This window comes from Schistocerca piceifrons, chromosome 11 (genome assembly GCF_021461385.2).
Source record: "Schistocerca piceifrons isolate TAMUIC-IGC-003096 chromosome 11, iqSchPice1.1, whole genome shotgun sequence".
In the NCBI taxonomy this organism is placed as follows: domain Eukaryota; kingdom Metazoa; phylum Arthropoda; class Insecta; order Orthoptera; family Acrididae; genus Schistocerca; species Schistocerca piceifrons.
In genome coordinates this window covers 144829039-144852638 of record NC_060148.1, presented here as the reverse complement: position 1 = coordinate 144852638, position 23600 = coordinate 144829039, and the positions used below count along the sequence as shown (strand labels likewise).

The following is a 23600-nucleotide window of genomic DNA, read 5'->3' as shown; positions in this document are numbered from 1 at the left end:
AGGAAAATATTACGAATGGTTCTTTGAAAAGCATTATTTTCAACGGGAATTTCCTTTTATGCCAGATGAATTATGTTAAGATTGAGAATGTGCAATGAATTTCTTAAATCACAGTGTGTTTGTCACTCATTTAAAACTTAAGACTTTGAGTACCAGCCACTGAGAATAATTTCGAGCACAGAAGACCAGTCATTAATGTCACTGTTTAAAATTTTAATGGCACATTTGTGTGATGTGCCTTAAAGTGTAACACGTGCTGAAAAGACCAATATTTATGTGAAAGCTTAGCTTTTCTTGTAGTTACAATGTGTACATGAATCTAAACCATTAACTTTTCCAATTTGTGTGCTCATGCTACTTAAGTGATGTTGCTATTGGCTGACTACACCACATGTCCTATGCTCTGAATATCTGTTGTCATTGGCTGGTGAGATCATGTGACATAAGCTATAATTGGCTTATCTCTATTTTAATGCTTCAGAAACTAAAGTGCTGTGTTTGGTAGAATTCGAATTTATACTTTCATAATAAGTAAATATGCAGTGTATGTGTTGCTGCACATCAAAGATCTTCCCAAAACTTGTCGTGGCAGATGAATAAAATGCCCTACAACAAGAACTGCTTACCAACCTTTTGGTAAGCTTGGGACTAAGTTCCCACGCATGCGTTCTCGTTGGGGTTGTCACACACCCTATTAAGAACTGTGCCCCCTTTTTTCATGTCCAGGGGACTATCATAAATCACGGTGACTTCAGTGTAATTATTGTGTTTGAATAAAAGTGTCATTTCTGTTCATCTCATTCTGTATTTTTTCCAGTTTCTTTCTGTATTAGATAGCAGCAGTACTTTCTTTGGTTGGCCAAAGTTTTGTTGATATGTGTTACTTGGCCGTGTCAAATTATGTGAAATTTACTTCCGTCCTTACGTTATACATATCGCGTATCACGTATCGTGCCCATTGTGAGTAGAGACAATATCAGACTAATTACGGCAAGCACATAGCAGAGCAAGTTGGCACGATCGTTCTTGGTGTGCTACCTACGTGGATGGAATAGGAAGAAGCCTTAATAAGTGTTACAGTGGGAAGTACCCTCTGCAAGGTACTTCTGTGGTTTGGAGGGTATGGATGTAGCTGTAGAATAGGTTGCTAAAAAATGTTGAGGTACTGTATAGCCTTTCTAGATCTGTGCCTAATATCTGGAAGTGAGAAACAATTTTGTTCATTGCAGAGTTTCTAGAAGCTGATGCGTTCGGTACACTTCTCCATTCTCAGTTCACTGCCTGCTGTCAGCTGATATCTCGCAACTTGCACAAGGTGCCAGGAAACTGGTGACTGTTTCAGAATACCATTGACAGTTCCAATGTGTGTGCCAAATGCTACAAATCGATAGGGTATTAAAAGTAGATACACTTATTTTCAGAAAAAAGTCCAGAACATTTTGAACAACTATAGATAGGATGTTAATGTTCACAGGACAAGCACTTTAATATGTTCTGCAGAATTGATTAGCATTTCAGTCACCTCCGTTCAGCACGTGTCCCATTGCCTAGTAGGCACAGAGTCTGCCGAGGGCCCCGATAACTCGTCCTACATCGACGCATTTAAGAAGCGAGTGACAGCCTCTGGTGTAATCCGTCCGTGCTGCATTTACCTCGTTTCAAATTTCATCTGTGGTGATTAGCATCGGATCACAGTGCTGCACTCATCGTTTGACCATATTCCACACATTTTTGATTTATCACAAGTCTTGTGATTTGCCAGTGCAGAAGACTCGCATCTTGTGACACCGAGAAGGTACTCGTTGGTGCAGCAGTGTGTGGTAGTGCATTGTCTTGCTGAAAAATGGTGTCTGGGGTATCGTGCAGAAAGGATGCGGCTACAGGCCTCGGGATGTCATTGTATAAGGCACACTGATCATAGTGGTGTGGGACACACACCAACTGTGATTTGCGGTTGTACCCAATAGAACCCCACATCGCAAGGAGTAGAGTTGGCACTGTAAGTTTTGTGTGAATGCAGTCACTTTGGTGCGCTCCCCCTGCATACGACAAACCAAAATGCGACCATCATTTTCAAACACACTTGTCCGAAAGCACCATCCGATGCCATTCCCGTCCCCAGTGACGTCGTTCTGAACACTGTTGTCATCTGGCACCTGTGCCGCAATAAACGGCTGCGGACTGACGCGCCAGAGCTGAGGAGGGTGCAGATCTGCCCTGCAGTGCCATTCGGATGAGGTGTGGGACCTTGTGACGAGGTGGTGTGACTTGACCCACCTTGTCGTGTACTACGGCCTTCTGTGGAGCATTCTGCACACACCTGTTGCACTGCCGAAACACTTCATCCCGTACGAGCAGTAGTTTCCCGAATAGATGCATCACATTTCCTCGCGCCAATAATGGCCCTATTTCTAACTCGGTGTACCACCAAAACAGATTGTGCGCAAGTCTACGAGGCGTCCCGCAGGTCTTCTCGAGTCACACCGATCCGTCACCTTCGGCTTATAGTGACGAGAGCCTCGGGCACTGTTTACCGGTATGTGGTGTCGCGTCGTGATATCGATATCGACACGGAACCTGTAGGTCGACGTGCTAATCGTTTCTGCCCAATGTACTAACGTACGTGAACTGTGAATATGAACGTCCTATCTGTAGTCGTTCGAGGTGTTCCATTTTTTTCTCGGGGGAAGTGTATTTAGGTGGCAGATTGTGGTGTAAAGGCTCTGCAGTAGTCCATATTCTGTACCGTATTGGCGAGCTCGTCAATCGGGATACACGGCTGTCTCTTTTTATTGGGTCTCTGACAGGCTCTCCACTGTTTATAATACGCTGTCTGGTTGACAGTATCTGGACACCTATCGACGTTAATGAGGCTGGGGACACTTTCGATGAGGGGTGCAAATGTCTGTGGAGGAATGGCAGCCCGTTCCTCCTCGAGAGCCAAAACTGGAGAAGGTTGTGAAGTCACGTGCTGAGATCTGGAGCAAAGTCAGCATTCTAACTCGTCCACTGTGCTCAGATGGAACTCTGGGGGGGCCGGCCCAATTTGGAGATGTAACTGTCCACAAACCGTTGCCTCACAGATAGTGCTTAATGACAGGGTGCATTTTCGTACTGATACAATCGATCATTGTCTCGGAACTGCTCTTCTGCTGTATTCGGTACATAGTACTATTAAATCTGTTCCTATCCTCCCACTTTAGAGTTTTCTTAAGCACAATAAGGGGACTGCAGCCTGACTGTGAAAACTGCCCCGTACCGTAACGCCACTTCCTCCTTACTAAACTGTTCTCGCTAAACTTGCTGGTAGGTAACATTCTGCAGGAATTCGCCAAACCGGATCCTTCCGTCGGATCGCTACAGGATACAGTGTGATTTGTCACTCTGTGTCACTCGTTTCTAGTCACCCACTGTCCAGTGGCATTGGTCTTTACACCACTTCGAGCGCCGTTTAGCACCGACTTCAGAAATGTGTGGCTTACCGGGAGCTGCTTGAGCACTGTACCCCATTCTTTTTAACATTCTACACGGAGTCACTGTGGTAGCTGGACTACTCTGACTCCTCCTGCTTATTGCCGAAGTCTTGTGTAGTGGTCCCCCCTCCCCACCTCCCCTCGCGCGACCACCTCGTGCAGTGCTGCGACCGTTTCTTCGCATTTCCACTTTGCAGTCTTGTTGTCGACAGTTAACCTGGTCCACTTCGGAAGGGTCAAAATGTGTCTGGTGGAACTGTTACTCCGATGATGTCGAATGAGTAGTCCACATTCTAAGTCAATCAGCTCTCCTGCCGACCCATTTTGCTGTTACTGCTCCTCTACTCACAGTACAGTAATGCCCGCCTCCTCGTGGGTCTACCTCTCGTGACATCTAATGGTCAGTTCCACTTAAATTCTCTCACGTGCTAACCACAGTTGCACCTGGTGTCCGGGTTTCTTTAATGGCGTAGAATGTGTTTAGCATATTCGGTTCCTCTGAAGTGGCTTCTCTTTCGAAAATAATTTATTTATTTTTAAAAGTGCAGTATCATCTGGACTGCAAAACTTTGGAGAAATTATTGCTGGAATGTATTTTGTTAAATAAATAGGGAAGCAACACTGATTGATGGGCCAGTCCATTTTTTTTTTTATCGTATTCAATTTACTCGAACATTTTCTTTCAGTGACTAAAGGAGGACTGTCTCGAGGCAGTCGACAGTAGTTTAGTAAGCTTAGCACACTGTACAGTTCATTTTAGTTCAAGCAGTAGTCCGTCTAGCCGTATCGTACTGTAGGCTACAGTTAAATTGACAGTAGTGACCAAAGTTTTATGGTCTGTATGGAAATCCCTTTAGATTAGTCAAGTTAGAGCTGAAACCTGCTAACTGCTACTGGCATTGGAACTCACTCCAGCCTTATTGGGGGGTATTATGCTGTAAATGTAATTATTGTGCTGTAGATCAACCCATCTATTAGTTCAGAGTATACAGACTGAAGAAAAATTTCCGCACTCAGACTTCACAGTGAGATTCTTCACACACGAGCAATTCAAAAATCTCTCACAAAATTTCTTTCTGTTCATATTTCGGAATGTTAAAAACTCGCAATCTGGCAATGCTGTAATCGCGTACACGGTAACTATCTCTGTCACCAAATAGAGGAGCACTGTGCAGGTGGTGCAATAGTAGCATTTTGGGTTAGCATGCAGGAAGTCGAGGGTTCGATTGTGGTCAAAACATTTGCAGTGGCATACTACGAACACAGAAATGGAAATGTAATAAATTTCATTGGTCAGCTTTTAAAGAAACCATTAGCACATTGTGGATGCAAATTGTTTCGCACCAGTGCATCTGGTGTCATTGACTAATACTGACTATTATTCTTACCACATTCAGGTCTGTTACATTTCGTCAGGGCCTTATGTCACCAGTAGAGCTAACAAAGTGCTTTGCAAATAATTTTCACGAGACAGTAGGAGTAGGGTACACATAAAACTGGTTTGTAATCTAGTAGATGCAGTGGCGCGAAATAATTCGCATCCGTGATGTCCAAAAGGCTTCTTTAAAAGCTGGCCAAGAAAAACAATTGCACTTCATTTTCTGTGTTAGTTGTACATAACTGCAAATGTCTAGAAGTCTCACTGTAATATCTGTATGACAATTAAGATGCCAGGTACTGTACCATGCATATTACTGTGCACAAGTAAAAACAAATAATTCTCAACCCAGAATCGAATCCTCGACCTTCTGTATACTAACTCAATCCACTACACCAACTGCACAGCACTGCTCTATTTGGTGACAGAGATAATTACCACATATGTGATTACAGTATTGCCAGTTTACTGCCCAAAATGTGCATAGGAGGAAATTTTGTGAGAGACATTTTTGTGTCGCTCGTATGTGACGAATCTCACTGTGAAGTCAGTGCACGAATTTTTCACAACCCTGTATACTGAGAGGTGTAATGGGACAACTTGATTGGCCATTCCTAAATTACCATGGTTTTAGAATTATTATTTCATTTACTTGAAATTCTTTTGGGGCTCCTCCAGTGTGGGAATAGAATTGTTTGAGCCATTGTCCACCTTACGGACCCAGATTTTTAGTAAGCTTAGTGTGAGTTCTGTCATTTCCTTCAGCATTTCTCAGTTTGAGCTTTTTTATTACTGTTCTTTTTTCTTTTTTTTGTCAGTACTCTTCTGTAGTACATTTTGCGCATACCTGCCCAGTAAATGTATTTTAACTTCAGTATACGTACTTTTGTCACCGTCCACTCTAACGCTTGCCAGTTCTTATACTGCCCAAGTTGTACTAGTGGACTAAAACAGTTAGTGCTGTGGGAAAGAATAGTGGACCGAAATAGTAGTACACTATCAGACAATGTGGCACAACAGGACAAATATGTTCTAATCACATTGAAGCTATAAAGTGGGAGGGGTTGGAGTATTGTGAATTATTTAATACACTGACAGATAAAAGCAAGACCGAGAGTAAACTTGGTCTTGTCAGTTAACGGATTACGTCTCATTTGTCATAAAATCGATAATTGTTATCAGTTTGTACAAACATTGCGCTGGTACTAAAATTTCCTCAATTGTCTGTAAAATGGGCCACAATTCAATAAGTCTCAGTTGTTTGTTTTGTGAGTGGTGCCATTGCACCGAAGTTTTCAGTGTGATCTTGTTTAAAAAAAATTCCGACCCAGTAAACTGAATCACCCGTAGCTGCACAGGTAGCATCCTCGTCTCGTTATCACGGTGCCTTTAGTTCAGTTTTCAGTACAGGCAAACTCTTATTTGAGTTCAATATTTAATGTAAAATTGAAATGTTAACTAACTAACATTGATGGGAAATCTCCAATGGAAAGTCTAGGATTTGAAAAACAAATGCTAGATATTATGAGGCACATCCAGAAAGTAAGTTTCCTGAAGTTTTTTCCTTAAAGTAGACTTACTTAGCAGGGAAAATTGCAGATGCACAACAGATCTGCGATGTGAGGATCGAATGCCAGCTGGACAGACTCTGCCCGGTGCCAGTACTGCCACAGAAGTCTCCCAAAATCGTGTCTCTTACTCGTTCCCCTGCCACTTGCGAGGTTTGGTCAGTGATAAGATTCCTCAATGCACACAACTTAACGCCTATCGAAATTAGTCGTCAGATCTGTCAGCAAAACTTTGTGAGCAAACAGATGGTGCACCGCTGGTGTAGGTCTTTTTGGAAAGGTCGTCAAAGTGTCCGTGATGAAGAGTGCAGAGTGTGACAGTCCCTAATCGACTCTCACCCGGTCGAGCAGGTGCGACAGCGCATCCTGGAGAATAGTCGCTGTGCAATTACGGAGCTCGACAGCTATTTTCTGCAGGTGTCGCAATCCTCATTGCACGGAATTGCCTCTTAGCACCTGCTGTTGAAGAAATTGTGCCAGGTGAGTGCCGAAAAACCTGACACGCGGGCATATAATAAAATGCTTAGGAGCAGCACTGACATACTGCAGTGGTATCGTGATGACAGTGACGAGTTCCTCGACGGGATCGTCACGGGTGATGAGACGTGGATTTCTCACTCGACCCCAGAAACACAGCTGCAATTGATGCTTTGGTGTCACAGTAGATCTCTGGTCGAGACGAAACTCGGACACACAGTTTCTGTGCATCAAAGTTATGTTTACAGTGTTTTGGGACAGGGAGGGCATTCTGCTTACTGATTTCCTGCCCAGAGGGCAGGCAGAGGGCTGACCGTTTCAGTGAAACAACACACAAACTGAAATGTGCCATTTGGAATGAGATGAGTGGAATTCTCTGCAGGTGTCGCGCTGCTCCACAACAATGCTCATCAGCATAGAGCTCAGCACACAGCAGCCGTTTTGCAGAAGTTTCGCTGGGAGCTGTTTATCATCTGGCATACGGCCCTGATCTTGCCTCCAGCAATTTCCACCTTTGTTGTACCTCAAGAAATTCCCATCCTTTGGTCATTGTTTTGACAACAGTGAAGAGCTGAAGACGACTGTCACACGCCAGTTCCATTCACTGGCAGCAGACTTCCGTGACAGGAATACAAAAGTTGATCTCACAATATGACAAGTGCCTCAATTCTTTTGGCGACTGTCAAAAAATGCCCAGACATTGCTGTTGCCAATAAAGTTTTTCATGTAACTCTGTTGTCTCTGTTCAAGAAACACACGGGGAAACTTACTTTCTGGATGTGCCTTGTATTGAGCTATGGGACCGAGAGGCAATATAAATTGGAATTTATAGGCCATATAAACTGGAATTTATTTAAATTCTGGTTCATGTGGCCTGAATTAATTCTTCATCACTACAAATTCTAAAGGTGGCAGGGGTAAAATACAGGGAACGAAAGGCTATTTACAATTTGTACAGAAACCAGATGGCAGTTATAAGAGTCGAGGGGCATGAAAGGGAAGCAGTGGTTGGGAAGGGAGTGAGACAGGGTTGTAGCCTCTCCCCGATGTTCAATCTGTATATTGAGCAAGCAGTAAAGGAAGTAAAAGAAAAATTCGGAGTAGGTATTAAAATCCATGGAGAAGAAATAAAAAAGTTGAGGTTCGCCGATGACATTGTAATTCAGTCAGAGACAGCAAAGGACTTGGAAAAGCAGTTGAACGGAATGAACAGTGTCTTGAAGGTAGGATATAAGATGAACATCAACAAAAGCAAAACAAGGATAATGGAATGTAGTCAAATTAAAGCGGGTGATGCTGAGGGAATTGGATTAGGAAATGAGAGACAGTAGTAAAGGAGTTTTGCTATTTGGGGAGCAAAATAACTGATGATGGTCGAAGTAGAGAGGGTATAAAATGTAGGCTGGCAATAGCAAGGAAAGCGTTTCTGCAAAAGAGAAATTTGTTAACATCGAGTATAGATTTAAGCGTCAGGAAGTCGTTTCTCAAAGTATTTGTATGGAGTGTAGCCATGTATGGAAGTGAAACATGGACGATAAATAGTTTGGACAAGAAGAGAATAGAAGCTTTGGAAATGTGGTGCTACAGAAGAATGTTGAAGATTAGGTGGGTAGATCACGTAACTAATGAGGAGGTATTGAATAGGATTAGGGAGAAGAGAAGTTTGTGGCACAACTTGACCAGAAGAAGGGATCGGTTGGTAGGACATGTTCTGAGGCATCAAGGGATCACCAATTTAGCATTGGAGGGCAGGATGGAGGGAAAAAAATTGTAGGGGGAGACCAAGAGATGAATACACTAAGCAGATTCAGAAGGATGTAGGTTGCAGTAGGTACTGGGAGATGAGGAAGCTTGCACAGGATAGAGTAGCATGGAAAGCTGCTTCAAACCAATCTCAGGACTGAATACAACAACAACAACATTGTGAAGCAACAAAGCCATCATTTGATAGTGATCAAAGACAAGTTTAAAATCGGAGAAATTGTCGCTTTAATGGATTTCGCAGAAAACTATTCATTTCTGGTGGTATAAACAAGGAAACTTGCACTGATTCAGGGTGGCTTTACTACTGTTAATTTAATAGCCCTGCTGCTACCAATTTAAAATAGTAACTTCATTGGCAAGGGACCAAACCCGATAACTGTTTAAGAATAGCCACAGGAGGGTATCTCGGAACTGGTTCCAAAGTCTGAAAAGGGTTGCTTTGCCAGGTTTCCCAGCCAGTAACAAAAGTTTTTAATCAGGTTCTTATGTCTATTGTGTGTTGCACTGTGTGCGTGCATGCATCTCATCTGAATATGGAAATGTCCACTGTGCTTAGTAATGTGCACTTAATAGTGTGCAGAATGTAAGAAATTGTGCCACTTTGACGTCCACACGGGTGCTCCGTGGATTAACATTGTGCCATTGGAGTGTTGTTTGTGGACTAGAGAATTACTGTCGGGGAGCGCATGGTGCACAGACCACGTAGTGCACCGGTAAGACTCTCCGGCAGGACAGTTCGATTAATATAACTGCCATTGTTCTGTCTGTCACGTGCTGATGCGGAGGTAACTGCTGACAGTTAACTTTCTTCTGAAAGCAGATCCCGGAGTGACAGAAGAGACGTACGACCCCAGCTACTGCTCGGTGAAGCTGCCGCCGCCACAGCCGCTGGCTCCCGTCGACTCCGACTGTGCCGAGAGGTACGTACCGGGTACGGTGCCGCCGTCATTTCACTTTCCTTGTCGTTGCCACCTCGTTAGCTGTTTAACAAATTCCGTTCACTGTTAACTTACTAGACCTGACTGTGTAATTTGTAGCAGGTACGGCTAACTTCATCCACTTGAGTCACACATATTCCCACAAATTTAAGTTCTGGCAATTTGTCTTTGTTGTAAAATATATTTGATTCATTTGCTTTGCAAGTTTGTGAGTTAACTTCCCATTTTTTAACAATTTCATCTCTGCTGCTGTCCCTTTTCAGTGTAAACTTAAAAGTGTAAAGTTGGGTTCAATACTTTCAGAAATATTAATAAACTTTAGTTCACGAACCTTTACGTCATTCGAGCATACGTACAGCACGGTGGCTGACGAGAGTAGTAGCTGCCAGCTGGAAAGCTGTCTGAGCCAATTGAGATCCCTCACCCCCCATTATATTGATTCAGTTGGTCTCACCCCACTGTATGTTAACTTTCAATAAAATATAATAATTATCCTTTTCAGACTGGGCTTCGTATGACAATTTTACCTTCTCGCTAGTGGTCGTTCCGCATAGCAGTTTGAAAACACACGAACTTCTGATGTGATCCGTCATAATTTAGAATGCAGTGTGTGGAAATAAAAAATTCTGATGCAATAACCATTCATTGCTGTAATGTTGTTGTTGTTGTGGGCTGGAGATGAAGTCGGAGGATTGGAGGGAGACCCCTAAAAAAGCTTTTCTTTTATGTTATAATTTAAAACGTTTATAAAATGAATGTCAAAGATGTAATTTCTATCTTAATAAATAAAAGAAGGCTCAGCCTTCACGCGTTTTGGAAGGCAGCAAGATGATGATTGCTGATGATCTAAATTTTGAAGTATTAACTTATCAGTTTCAGAATACTTTTCAGATCAATTGTGGAGTATACATAAAGGACGGGTGTGATTTCCGATCCAACATTGGCAAGATTTGTTAATTTGTTTAAATTATAAGAAAAGTTCGGAGTAGGTATTAAAATCCATGGAGAAGACATACGAACTTTGAGGTTCGTCGATGACATTGTAATTCTTTCAGAGTCGGCAAAGGATTTGGAAGAGCAGCTGAATGGAATGGACAGTGTCTTGAAAGGAGGGTATAAGATGAACATCAACAAAAGCAAAACGAGGATAATGGAACATAGTCAAATTAAATCGGGTGGTGCTGAGGGAATTAGATTAGGAAATGACACACTTCAAGTAGTAAAGGAGTTTTGCTATTTCGGGAGCAAAATAACTGATGATGGTTGAAGTAGAAAGGATATAAAATGTAGACTGGCAATATAATCTGTAAATACTCTCTGCAAAGTTATCAATTGGAAATGGAGAATATAATACATACCTGATAGTTCCAGTTAAAGACTACAGACCATAGTGTCCTTTCGAATACCTCAATGTTTGCCTAGGGTGCCACATAGGCTGGCAAAATGCGTCTATCATCCAGCACCGACTGCTACTGTAACTTGTAATGCTACCTGAAACAACAGAATTTCAAACCATCAATGGGACCATTACAACACCTGTTAATGTCCCCCTAGATATCACTTACTTGTCTGAAGATGAGGTTGAGACGTTTGTCCCCTCATGTACATCTACATATGTACTCCGCAGTCAAGATCTTGTACCTCATCCTATGAACCTCTCCCCACCCCCGTTCTTTCTCCATTCTGTCCCAGTTTGCCCTCACTAATTCCACCTCATCCAGTCACATCTGTAGCATCCCGTCTTCATACGAGGGTTGTTTTTTTAAGTAAGGGCCGTTCGCGCGTATAGTCCCGTAGTTCACGCGGACACCGCAACAAGCCACCGCGCCACTTGCCGGCATCCTTCCCGTTCACACTGATGCAAGTTGCAGCTCTGTAGCTGACGTGTACGCATTGCTGTGCTACTTTATAATGTTTACAATTATTGAATCACCCGCCGCGTGTGAGATACGGTCAGTGATACGTTTTTTGACTGCGAGAAGCCTATCAGCTGCAGAAATTCATCGTCAGTTAACGGAAGTTTATGGCTTGAATGCAATGAGTGAAGGTAAAGTGCGTCAATGGACTAGAGAGTTCAAAAATGGCCGTCAAAAAGTCCATGACGAAGAACGCTCAGGCCGGCCCTCTGTGATCACTGATGATTTGGTGGCTGCAGTCGAAACAAAGATTAGTGAGGACAGAAGATTCACAATTGCCACTCTTTCTTTGGAATTTCCACAAGTTTCAAGATCGGTTTTGTACAAAATTGTGTCTGAAAACCTAAACTTTAAGAAACTGTGTTCTCGGTGGGTACCCAGACTCCTCACAGAGGACCACAAAGGGAAGAGATTTGCCACTTCATTGGACTTTTTGATTCGTTAAGAGGACGAAGGGGATGACATGTTGAGTCAAATTGTCACTGGAAATGAAACATGGGTATCCCATATCACTCCCGAAAGCAAGCGACAATCGATGGAATGGCGACACACAACCTCACCCGTCAAGGTCAAAGCCAGACAGACGCTGTCAAAGCGCAAGATTATGGCAACTGTGTTCTGGGACTGGCGCGGTGTTTTGCTAGTGGACTTTATGCCACGAGGAACGACAATCAACTCAGATGCCTACTGTGCAACTCTAAAGAAGCTCCGCAGAGCAATTCAAAACAAAAGGTGCGGCATGCTGACAAAAGGAGTTTTGCTCCTGCACGATAACGCTAGGCCTCACACCTCTCGAAAGACTCAGGATTTGATTGATTCTTTTGGCTGGGAAGTTTTGGACCATGCACCATACAGCCCCAACCTTGCTCCTAGCGATTTTCACCTTTTCCGGTACTTGAAACGCCATCTTGGCTGGCAGCGCTTCAATGACGACGATGAAGTGAAAGCGGCCGTGAACTCTTGGCTGTCGGAGCAGGCGGCCGAATTCTTTGAAGAGGGAATTAAAAACTTAGTTGTACGGTATGACAAGTGCTTAAATAAACAAGGTAACTATGTAGAAAAATAGGTAAAAGTGTGTAGAATCAGAAAATAAAAGTTTTTTTACAAAAGTATTTGTATCTTTTTTTAAAAATAAAAATGGCCCTTACTTAAAAAACAACCCTCGTACAATCCATCCATATACATAATCTTTTCTTTGATATCCTTGTGACTTCACGCCTGTTGTAGTGGGTTTTCACCTTTTGCTATCACCGACTCCCTCAGATTTCATCATGTTTCCTACATTTGCATCCATTTCATCCTTGTGATTTTCCACACATATTTGGGTGTATTTTTGTGATTTTTTTTTTTTTTTTTTTACATAATTCTACATTAAAAGGTGTACAACTTTGCTTCCGCCATATGCTGATAGGTGGCGACAGCGGTAAGTAGCGGTCAAAAGAAACAGATCGCAGACCTCAATCAACATAACCTCATTCAAACATTAATTGATTTGTGTCTGCATCATAAAGTTGTTCATGATTGAAAATGTCAGTTTACAAGCCTAATTCTCGTCATTTGTGGGAGGTGTTACTGTTTTGTTTCAATATGAAGAAAATACCGGCTGAGTCTTATCGAATGCTCTCTAGTACATATGATAAAGGATGTTATTAGTGAAAGAACGTGTTGGGAGTTGTTTCAACGCTTCAAGAACGGTGATTTTAATGTCATAGACCGGCATAGTGGTGGAAGAGAGAATGTTTTCGAAGATGCAGAATTGGAGACATTGCTGAGTGAAGACTCGTGTCAAACTCGAGAAGAATTGACATGATTAGTGGGAGTGATACAGCAAGCAATATCGAAACATCTCAAGGCTGTGGGCATGATTCAGAAAGAAGGAACTTGGGTCCCATGTTTGCTGAAACCAAGATACGTTGAACGGCATTTGTGTGTTTGCGAACAGTTGCTTCAGAGGCGTAAACAGAAGGGATTTCTGCATTGCATTGTGACCAGGGACGAAAAATGGGCTCATTACAATAACCCTAAACACAAAAAATTTTGGGGATATCCTGGCCATGCTTGCACGTCGACAGCCAAACCGAATATTCGTGGCTCAAAGATTGTGAAGCAATCACAGGTGCTCATAATCGAACGAAATTAATGTGTTTGCGCAGAGCATTAAAAGACAAACGGCCACAGTACAGTGAGAGGCACGATAAAGTGATTTGGCAGCATGACAACACTTGACCCCATTTTTGCAAAAGAGGTCAAAACATTAAAATGGGAAGTCCTACCCAATCCGCCATATCCTCCAGACATTGCTCCCTCTGACTATCACCTGTTTAGATCAATGGCGCATGGCCTGGCTGACCAACACTTTCAATCTCATGAAGAAGAATACTTTGAATGATACATGTGTAACAATTTGTTTCACTAAAGCCTAAAATGTTGGGGAAAAAATGGTGGAAGCAAAGTTGTACACCTTGTATTTAAATAATTTTTTGCATTTTTTCCACCACCACGGATCCTTGCCCCTTCCATCTGCGTCATTACAGAAAAGTTTGCTTATCCATAGCCAGTACCCAGTCCAATATACCGTTCCTGCATTGTTGCTTGTTTCATGGAATCCCCCCCCCCCCCCCCAAATGGCCTTACCGTCAAATTACCTTTCTCCGGCTGCCACCCTTCCTTCCACAATGATCTCCGCCTGTTCAGGTTCCGCCAGTCCGTAGCCCTCGCCAATATAGGCCTGCAAAACTATATCAACCAAGCCCTCTTGTGCGATGCAATCCCAAATTCCTGGAACCCATAACACACATTGAAACTCTTGCCCTGCAGGAACTAGAGCAACATGAACAACTCCACCTCAAAAAGTTCTCCACCCAGCTCACTTCCTACTCCCACCTAGTAGGAGTACCACTGTCCACCTCGACAACCACCTCCAAACCTCCTTCACGTTCCCTCGTGGCTGACAAACCCTGTTTCGCTGATCTATAACTGGCAAACCCTGTCTGGCAGAGCTACTACATTTAACACCCCACCCTCCAAAACTCCCTCCCACCACCACACGGAATCCAGACCAAAACAGACCCAAAACACAGTCATGAACCTTTCCTCCAGAAGCCTTCACCCCACAGAAATATCAGTCCTTTCCAAAGGCCACTCCTTTTGTCCCACTCCCAAATTCAATCACACAGGAATTGTCAAATGCCTTCTCTCCTTCTCCCAGTCCCAACAATGGAAACACTTTCTCGCAACCATTCCTATCAGACTCAACAAAACACGAATGTTGAACCCTGCTTAAAAGAGTTCACTCCTTCTTCCAATTGTGATCCGCCCCACTGAAAAAAAAAAAAAAACTAACCTTTCATCCTTCATCCGCAGAAAGATTGCAGTCCACCAACTCAGTACTGATCCCGACCTTATAATCTTACCTGCAGATAAATGCTCCACCACTGTTGTTTTGTACTGCAGGGATTACATGGCAGAAGGACTCTGCCAGCTTCAGATAACATCCACCTACAAATCTTGCCACAGTGACCCCATTTGAGAAAGCCAGCAGGATCTCAAAGCCTTGGGCCCATCCCAGAACCTCTCCGTTGAGTCCAACTCTCTGCTCACCCCTACCACTTCCTGCATTCCTACCTTCTACATGCTTCTTAAAGCCCATAAACCCAACCACCCGGTATGCCCCATTGTGGCTAGTTACTGTGCCCCCACTGAGAGAATCTGTGCTCTCGTATACCACCACCTTCGACCTATTACCTAGAACTTACCCTCCTATATAAAAGGTACCAACCATTTCCTCCATAAACTCTCCACAGTTACTGTCCCTTACCACACGGTGCCCTGCTCATCATAATTGATGCCACCTCCCTTTACACTAACATTCCTAATGCCCATTGTCTTACCGCTATTGACCACTACCTTTCCCAATGACCGACATATTCCAAACCGACCTCCTCCTTCGCAGTCGCAAAGACCGAGTATATCCTCTCACACAATTGGTTCTCCTTTGAAGGCATTATCTACAAACAAATCCAGGGTAAGGTTACGAGCACCTGCATGCCACCGTCCTATGCCAACCTACTCAGGGGCAGTCTAGAGGAATCCTTCCAATTCACCCAGAATCCTAAACCTCTCACCTGGTTCAGATTCATTGATGACGTCTTTGCAGTCTGGATCGAGGGTGAGGGCACCCTATCCAGATTCCTCCAGAACCTCAACAGCTTCTCCCCCATTTGCTTCGCCTGGTGCTACTCGACCCAACAACCCATATTCCTGGATGTTGACCTTCACCTCAAACCTGGCTACATCTGTACCTCTGTTCGTATCAAACCTACTAACGACCAGCAATACCTCCACTTTGACAGCAGTCTCGTGTTCCGTACCGAGAAGTCCCTTCCGTACAGCCTAGCCACCCGTGGTCGTCACATCTGCAGTGACGAGTAGTCCCTCTCGAAATAAACTGAGGTTCTCACCGAAGCCTCGACAGACAGTAATAATTCTCCCAGCCTCGTAGAAAAACAAATCTCCCGCACCTTATCTTTCCAGTCTCGCACCACCTCCCAAAGTCCCACCGTCCAGCCGCTGTGGAGCATTCCCCTGATAACTCGGTACCACCCCAGACTGGAGCAGTTGAATTACAACCTGTACAAGGGTTTTACCTACATTTCGTCGTGCCCTGAAATGAGAAATGTCCTGCCGACTATCCTTCCCACGCCTCCCACAGTGGTATTCCACCGTCCACCGAACGTACACATTATACTTGTCCATCTCTACACTATCCCTGCTTCCATCCCTCTACCTCACGGTTCGTACACCTGTTACAGACCTAGATGCGAGACCTGTCCCGTACATCCCCCGCCACCACCATCTGCTCCAGTCTGGCAGGGCTACCTGTCAAACCACTCACATGATCTACAAGCTCAGTTGGAACCACTGTGCTGCATTCTATGTGGGCACGACAACCGAGAAGCTGTATGTCCGCACAAATGACAGCCGACAAACTGTAGCTGAGAAACAGGTGGACCACCCTGTCGTCGAGCACGCTGCCAAACGTGACAGCCTTCACTTCAGTGACTGCTTCACAGTCTGTGCTATATGGATCCATCCCACCGGCTTTTCTGAACTGCGCAGTTGGGAACTTTCCCTAAAATATGTCTTATGTTCCCGTAACCCTCCTGGCCTCAACCTTCATTAGTCATTGTCCTCTCCCAACCGGCCCCTTCCCTGTTCCCATTCCAGCATTTCAAAGTCCTCATTCCACCATTTCAGCCAGTCTTTTTACTTGTATTCCTTTCCACTAACCTCCCTCCCTACCTCTCCCCTGCCCTGTGTGAAACCTCCGGACTGCACACAGTTGCCCTACCCTCTCTCTACCGCGTCCCTGCAGCTCGTCACTGTCCATTGTCCCTCACCCCTACCCTACTATCCCTCCCCCTCCCCTCCCCACCCTCCACCCAGTCGCCACTTCTGTCACGCACTGGCACTACTGCTCACAGTGTTGCCTGAGACTGCAGTCGTGCGTGAGAGTTGCGTTTGCGCAAGTATGAGTGTGTGTATCTGTCATCTATTTTTGACGGAGGCCATACTGACTGAAACATTTATTTGTGACAGTTTTTTTGTTGTACCTGTTTGTGACTCAGCATCTCTGCTGTATAGTGAGTACCAAATTTCCTTTTCATAATATTGTTAATTAACATTTTTCTACATCTAGAGCTAGGTGCCCTTCATCTTACCGACTAGAAATTTTGTGTAAGCCATCTTGTATCCTCCTACAGTCACTCAACTTTGACACATTACCGTACACCACTGCATCATCAGCAAAGAACCTCAGATAGCTTCCCACCCTGTGTGCCAAATCATTTATGTGTACAGAGAATAATAGCATTCCTATCACTCTTTCCTGGGGACTCTTGACTATACCCTTGTCTCTGATGAACATTTGCTGTTGAGGACAACATATTGTGTTCTATAACTTAAGAAGTCTTCGGGCCACTCACACCTCTGTGAACCTACTCCATAGGCTTGTACTTTCCTTAATAGCCTGCAAAGGGCCACTGTGTCGAGCGCTTTCCTGAAACGGAATCTTCTTGTTATCCTTCATTCGTAGTTGCCTTTCCTCATGTACTGTCACAGCTCTCAGAGAAGTTTTCTACCTGGGGTCTGACAAAGTGGAGATGGATTTGTTTTCCGTTCTTCTCGAAGCACTGTCAGTAGTTGTGTACAGATTTCAGATGATTGAATCTAGGGCAGTACACACACTATTTTGTCCTAAAGGTGTCCAACACAATTCAGACAGGTACTTGAAGTAGATCGTCCCATCATTTCTGTCTAATTTTCTTCACACTGCAAAATAGGAACCACATCTCACAGATACTTACCCCATATGTGGCTCATCACTCTTTGACAGATACATGCTGAATACTGACTTGTGCATCTGACGTGTAACGAATGACTGGGTAAAAAGTAAATCCCGGCTCCGGGTCAACAGGTAGGGATCGCACGTACCCCCTGGTACAGGACAGACCCTGGAAGAGGTGATTGCACGAGCTGCTACCTTCCCAAATTGCCGATTGGTCCCTGTGTGAGGTGTAAACAATCACCTGAGGCGGGTACGCCCCCTCGAGAAGGGGTCCCCCATTTGGAAGGAGCGTGCCATCGGAGACACTGACAGTCGTGGGAGATTTTTTCGCAGTGAGCTAATCGTTTTCTCAATCGACGTCTACGAAACGTAAACAGTATGAGGCTACCGATTGAAAGAACCTTCCAGCTGCACCCCACTTTCCTCACGGTTTCACGTACTGAAGACAGTCGGCCCTTCACAGTGGTAAACCCGTTTATTATTCGGAAAGGTGTTGATGCTATTGCCAGCCCTGTGAAATCCTACTCTTGTTTATGGAATGGTTTTTTGCTTTTGGAGACTACTACTGATCCACGAGCACAACTACTGCTCACTTCTCCACGGCTACCCCATTCGTGTCGAGGCCCGTAGAACTTTGAATTTTTCCCGTGGTGTTATTTTCATTAGGCTGCTCGACAGTCTGATCGAGGCCTAAATCCGACCGTACGTCTCTGATGGGGCTGTCATTGCCGTGCGTCAGGCGATGAAAAAAAGGCAGTTCCTCCTTAGTGCCCACAATCACTCTTTCCACCTTTGATAGAGTGGTGCTACTGTCCAAGATCAAAGCAGGCTATGAAATTATCATAGCCAGACTGTGCAGTCTAAATCTAATGTGCTGCTACCGGTGTCATTGTTTCAGCCGCACTAGAATGTCTCGGCGACACCCGGCCAAATGTGTAACCTGTGGTAGGGATGCACACGAGGCCGATTGTCCCCCTCTTTCTCCCTGCCGTACCGACTGCAATGGCGGCTGTGCCGCCACCTCTCGAGTTTGTTCCGCGTATCTCGATGAGCGAACTGTCTGGGAGATCCGGGTAAAGGAATAAGTGCCTTACCTGGTCGCTCCCTAGTTATTGGCTAGCCACAAACCCTGTGTTCTTCCACCTGGCACTTACAGTTCTGTTCTCGCTACAGCTCGCTCCGTGAAGAACGTGGCCACAAAGACGTGTGACCTCACCTTCAGCTCTGAGGTTGTGAAATTGCCCAATGTTAAGGTAACATTGCTGTCCCCTCGTACTGCTGCGCGACGAGCCGTCAGACTCTCGCGTCGAGGGGCAAAGCCGCCAGCTACACGACTGGCTGGCCGGAAAGGATAGGAGGAATACTCCTGTGAAGACTTCCTACTTCCCTCCACCCAACCGACACCTCAATCTTCCTCTTCTAACCGGAAAGGCACGAAGTAGTCCAACAGATGCAAACGATCTTCTCCGTCAAGTCGAAGATACTCTTGGACGGTGTCACCGTGTGATACCTACGCCCGGCGGTCCTCTGTGTCACAGGTGTGCACCACCGACTATTCTTCTGCGTTGTACTCCACAACCGACAGCACAACAAAGCCACTGCTTCAGTGGACCTTACGGAGTAGGACAGTTCTGCCTCTGAACCCTTTAGTGGCAAATCTCCACAGGCTGGCACTCGGCAGCTGCCGAAGTGGCACCCCTTCATTTTTTCCTCCTAGTGACTCTCCTGCAGTGGAAAGTTCACGGCCTTCGATCCCACAGAGAGGATTTGTGGCTGCTTTTAGAATCGCAGTGTCACCTCGTACTCTGCCTTCGGGAAACAGAATTGCATCTTCACGACTGCTTTGAGCTTTCACAATTCTTCCCGGTCCATTTTGACCTTCCCCCTGAGGTCGTCATTCCATCTTGTGGGGGAGTCGTGCTGCTCGTTCGGGATGATGTTAGTTGACCCGTCTACCTGACTACCCATCTTCGAGCTGTTGCAGTTCACCTTTTCCTCCCTCACCAGACTTTTTCCCTTTGTACAATTTATATCCCTCCACATTCGATGTCACTAGGGCAGACTTCCTTCAGCTTTCTGGCCAGCTACCTCCCCCATTTTTGCTACTCTGTGACTTTAATGCGCATCATTCCCTTTGGGGTTCTTCCAAAACCTGTCAGAGACGTGCCCTATTGGCTGATCTTCTTAACCGACTTAACCTCTTCTGCCTTATCACAGGAGCACCTATCCTTCAGCACTGCCCAGCTTGCCTATCGTCTCGAGTGGTGCTTTCTCTCTGAACCAACTCGAGTGACCACTTCCCGTGTTCTATCCATTTGCCGACTCCTACCCCACCTGTCTGCACACCCAAATGGCGGCTTACAAGGGTGAGTGGTGGCTTTACTCCTCCCTGGTGACCTTTGAAGAACAAGATTTTCCCAGTTGTGATATCCAGATGGAATATATTACTAACGTTATTCTTACCACTGCCGAACATTCCATTCCTCGCACTTCCCCGATAGCACGCCGTGACCCAGTCCCTCGGTAGACTGAAGCACGCCTTGACGCAATTCGTGTGCGGAGACGTGTTCTCCGCATTTTTAGCTGTCATCCTAGGATGGCAAACTGCATTCATTATAAACAGATGCGTGCACAGTGTGGTCGCATTCTTCGGGATAGCAAAAAAGCTAGCTGGATTTCATTCACTAGTTCTTTCAACAGTTCCACCCCTCCCTGTCGTGTGGGCCAACCTCGAACAGCTCTCTGGCACCGAGATCCATTCCCCAATTTTCGGCCTGACAGTAGCAGGCGATGTCGTTGTGGACCCTATTGCGATCACCTACACCTCGGGCAACCATTTCGTGGAAATTTCGACCTCTTCCCACTATTACCCTGTCTTCCTCCATCCGAAGCGAGTGAAATAGGCTGGGGCGATACCCTTCTTTTCACAGAATCGTTAGTGCTACAGTGTCGTCTTTACCGTGAGGGAGCTAGATCGTACTTTCAGTTCATCCCGATCCTCCGCCCGAGGGCGAGACACTGTGCGTTTCAGATGTTGCAGCACCTTTGTCTTGCAGGTAAGCACTTTCTGTTTAATACGTACAACCGCGTCTGGGCAGAGGGCACATTTACCGGATGCTGGCGTGAAGCCCCTGTCGTACCCATACCTAAGCCCGGTAAGGACAAACATTTTCCTTCCAGCTACTGCTCCATTTCTCTCGCCGGCTGTATTTGCAAGGTTATGGGACGTACGATTAATGTCTGGTTGGTGTGGTGGCTCGGGTCTCACAGTTTTCCGACCACTGCACAGTGTCGATTTGGAGTGCACCGTTCTGCAGTTGACCATCTCGTCACTTTGTCCACCCGTGCCACGAATGGCTTCCTGCAGAAATCCCAGGCTGTAGCCGTGTTTTTCGATTTGGAGAAGGCCTACCACTCCTGCTGGAGAACTGGTATCCTCCGTACTCTCCAGATGTGGGGCTTCTGTGGCCACCTGCCCCATTACCTTAAGGAATTTTTAAGAGTGAGTTTTTGCAGTGTGTGTGGGTGTTCTGCCTTGTCGGACACCTTTACCCGGGAAACTGGTACGCCTCAGGGTTCTATCTCGAGTGTCGTCCTCTTTTCTTCTGCCATTAAGCCTATAGTGGCTTGTTTTCTGCCGGGTATCTCCGGCTCCCTTTATGTTGATGATTTTGCCATCTATTGTAGTTCTCAGGAAAATTGTCACTTGCTCACTCTTGATGGAGCCATGGTGATTTTTATGTGGATTCCTGGTCACGTCGGTCTGCCTGGTCGTATTGGTTTGCCAGGAAATGAGGCTGCAGTCCTCTTACCTCGGCCCACTAGTTTCTATTTTCCCTCCGACGATCTCTGTGTTGCCGTCTGCCAGAAAATGGTGTCACTTTGGCATCGCCATTACTTCTTTCACAGGAATAAGCTCCAGGTTATTAAGCCTCTCCCAGCAGCTTGGACAACCTCCTCTCGGCCCTCCCACCAGGAGGAGGTTTTTTAACTAAGTTGCATATAGGGCACTGCCTTTTTAGCCAATGCCATTTGTTAAATGTGGATCTCCCTCCACTTTGTGTACATTGTGCCCAAGGTTTAACTGATCGCTATTTCCTGGCAGAATGCCCAATTTTTGGCCGTTTGCGTTCCCGCTTGGTTTTCCTATCTCAGTTATTGGCCGTTTTAGTGAACGATGCGTGGGCTGTCAACTGCATTTTATTTTTTATCCATCGTAGCAATATGGCAAGGGCCATTTAATTTTCAGTTCTTGACCTCCGTTTTTATAGCCCTTTCTTCACGTCCCTGTTTTTAGCTGTGATCTCTTACATTGATTGAGATTGACGTGTAGTCGCTTTTTAACTCCTCTGTCTTTGTGTTCTATAGTTTTGACTTGGGTGCATATGACCCCAGTTGTTTTGCACCCTAAAACAAAACAAACAGGCATTTATCATACCTGGACTGAGAACAACAGATTTTAAACCATCTTCTGTCCACATGAAATGAGGCACTGAGAGCACAAGCGGACTAACCCACACTTTTTGTGAATTTGAGGTATTGACATGTTGTGATAACAGTATACGAGTATTATGCAATGCATGTTGATCTGTTTGTTTATCTGAAGGTTTGTCTAATGTAGCATCGTAAACATTGCTGTTGCACTCAACCGCCGATAGATACCGTTGAGAGCAGGAGTGGACTATGCGTCATAGTCCATTTGTGCTCTATGCTCTCCGTCCACTGCCATTGCGCGTGACGCCGGCGAACGAAAGACTTGTGTATTTAGTGTGGAACAACGTATTGGACCAGTGACCACGTGGACGTGTATTTCAGTTGATCAGCATGGCAGCCCCTGCGAAAAGCGTGGAGGAGCAATTGGAAGGTTAGTTTGTATTGTGTTCCATTCCTTTTTTGCGGATAACATTGTCGATTGTACACTAACGCGTTCATATGCAAACACGTCTAGATGTACCGTATCTCGAATGGTGACTTTGTTCAGAAAATGCAGGTTGTTTTCCATACGAAAACAGAATGACGTACAAACAATACTTTATGTATTGCTATTTTGTGTAATCAAGTAACGATCACTTGTAATGTTATGTGTACAACAATGTTTTACCGCCCGCCGAGTTGTGTTGAGCAATTGCTTCGCCTGTGGATACCAATGCACACGTTGACCATTACTGTAGTGTAGTTAATATTACATTGAGGGATGGATATTGTTATTACAGAGATGTTTGCGTCCGATGGGGAAGTGCCGGGAGACGCGAGAGCGAGCACGGCTGCAGCAACAACTGTTCCAGAGGACGTGCCAGAGACGAACGACGATGCCGTGGTACGGAGCCGAGGAAAGAAGCGCCTTAGAAACGAAGATAAATGGCTTCGTAACGTTAGGAAAGAACGGAGAGCTCTAGGTCAAGAGTATGTAAACCGTAAGGGTAACCTTGTACCTCGAAAGGAATTGCGGAAAATCAGCGAGTGTACGTGCCGGTATGAGTGCCACAAACACATCAACGAAGAACAGCAGGAACAAGTGTTCAATGAGTTTTATAACTTAGGCAGCAACGATCTGCAGTCGGCTTTCCTGTTTACCATGATTAAAGTCGTTGATAAAGCACGGTCTTACGTAGGTCAGCAACATTCACGTAGGGAGAAGACGAGATTGTATTACTTGCTCAATTCAAATGGGTCTGAAACGAGGGTGTGAAAAAGATTCTTTCAGAATACTTTAGCCGTATCTGCTGGAAGAATCGATAGG

General features: G+C 45.1%; 1 protein-coding gene across 2 annotated transcripts in view; it reads left to right on the top strand.

The window, feature by feature from the left end:
• LOC124720496 (RNA-binding protein 45) overlaps positions 1-23600 on the top strand; it is a 147486-nt gene that overhangs the window by 63359 nt on the left and 60527 nt on the right. Inside the window, exon 8 of one of the 2 annotated variants that reach the window (XM_047245856.1) lies at positions 9481-9580. In XM_047245856.1, the coding sequence (XP_047101812.1) occupies positions 9481-9580 (100 nt within the window). Of the gene's footprint in view, positions 1-9477; positions 9581-23600 lie in introns of both variants that reach the window. The other variant, XM_047245855.1, reaches the window with a different exon arrangement.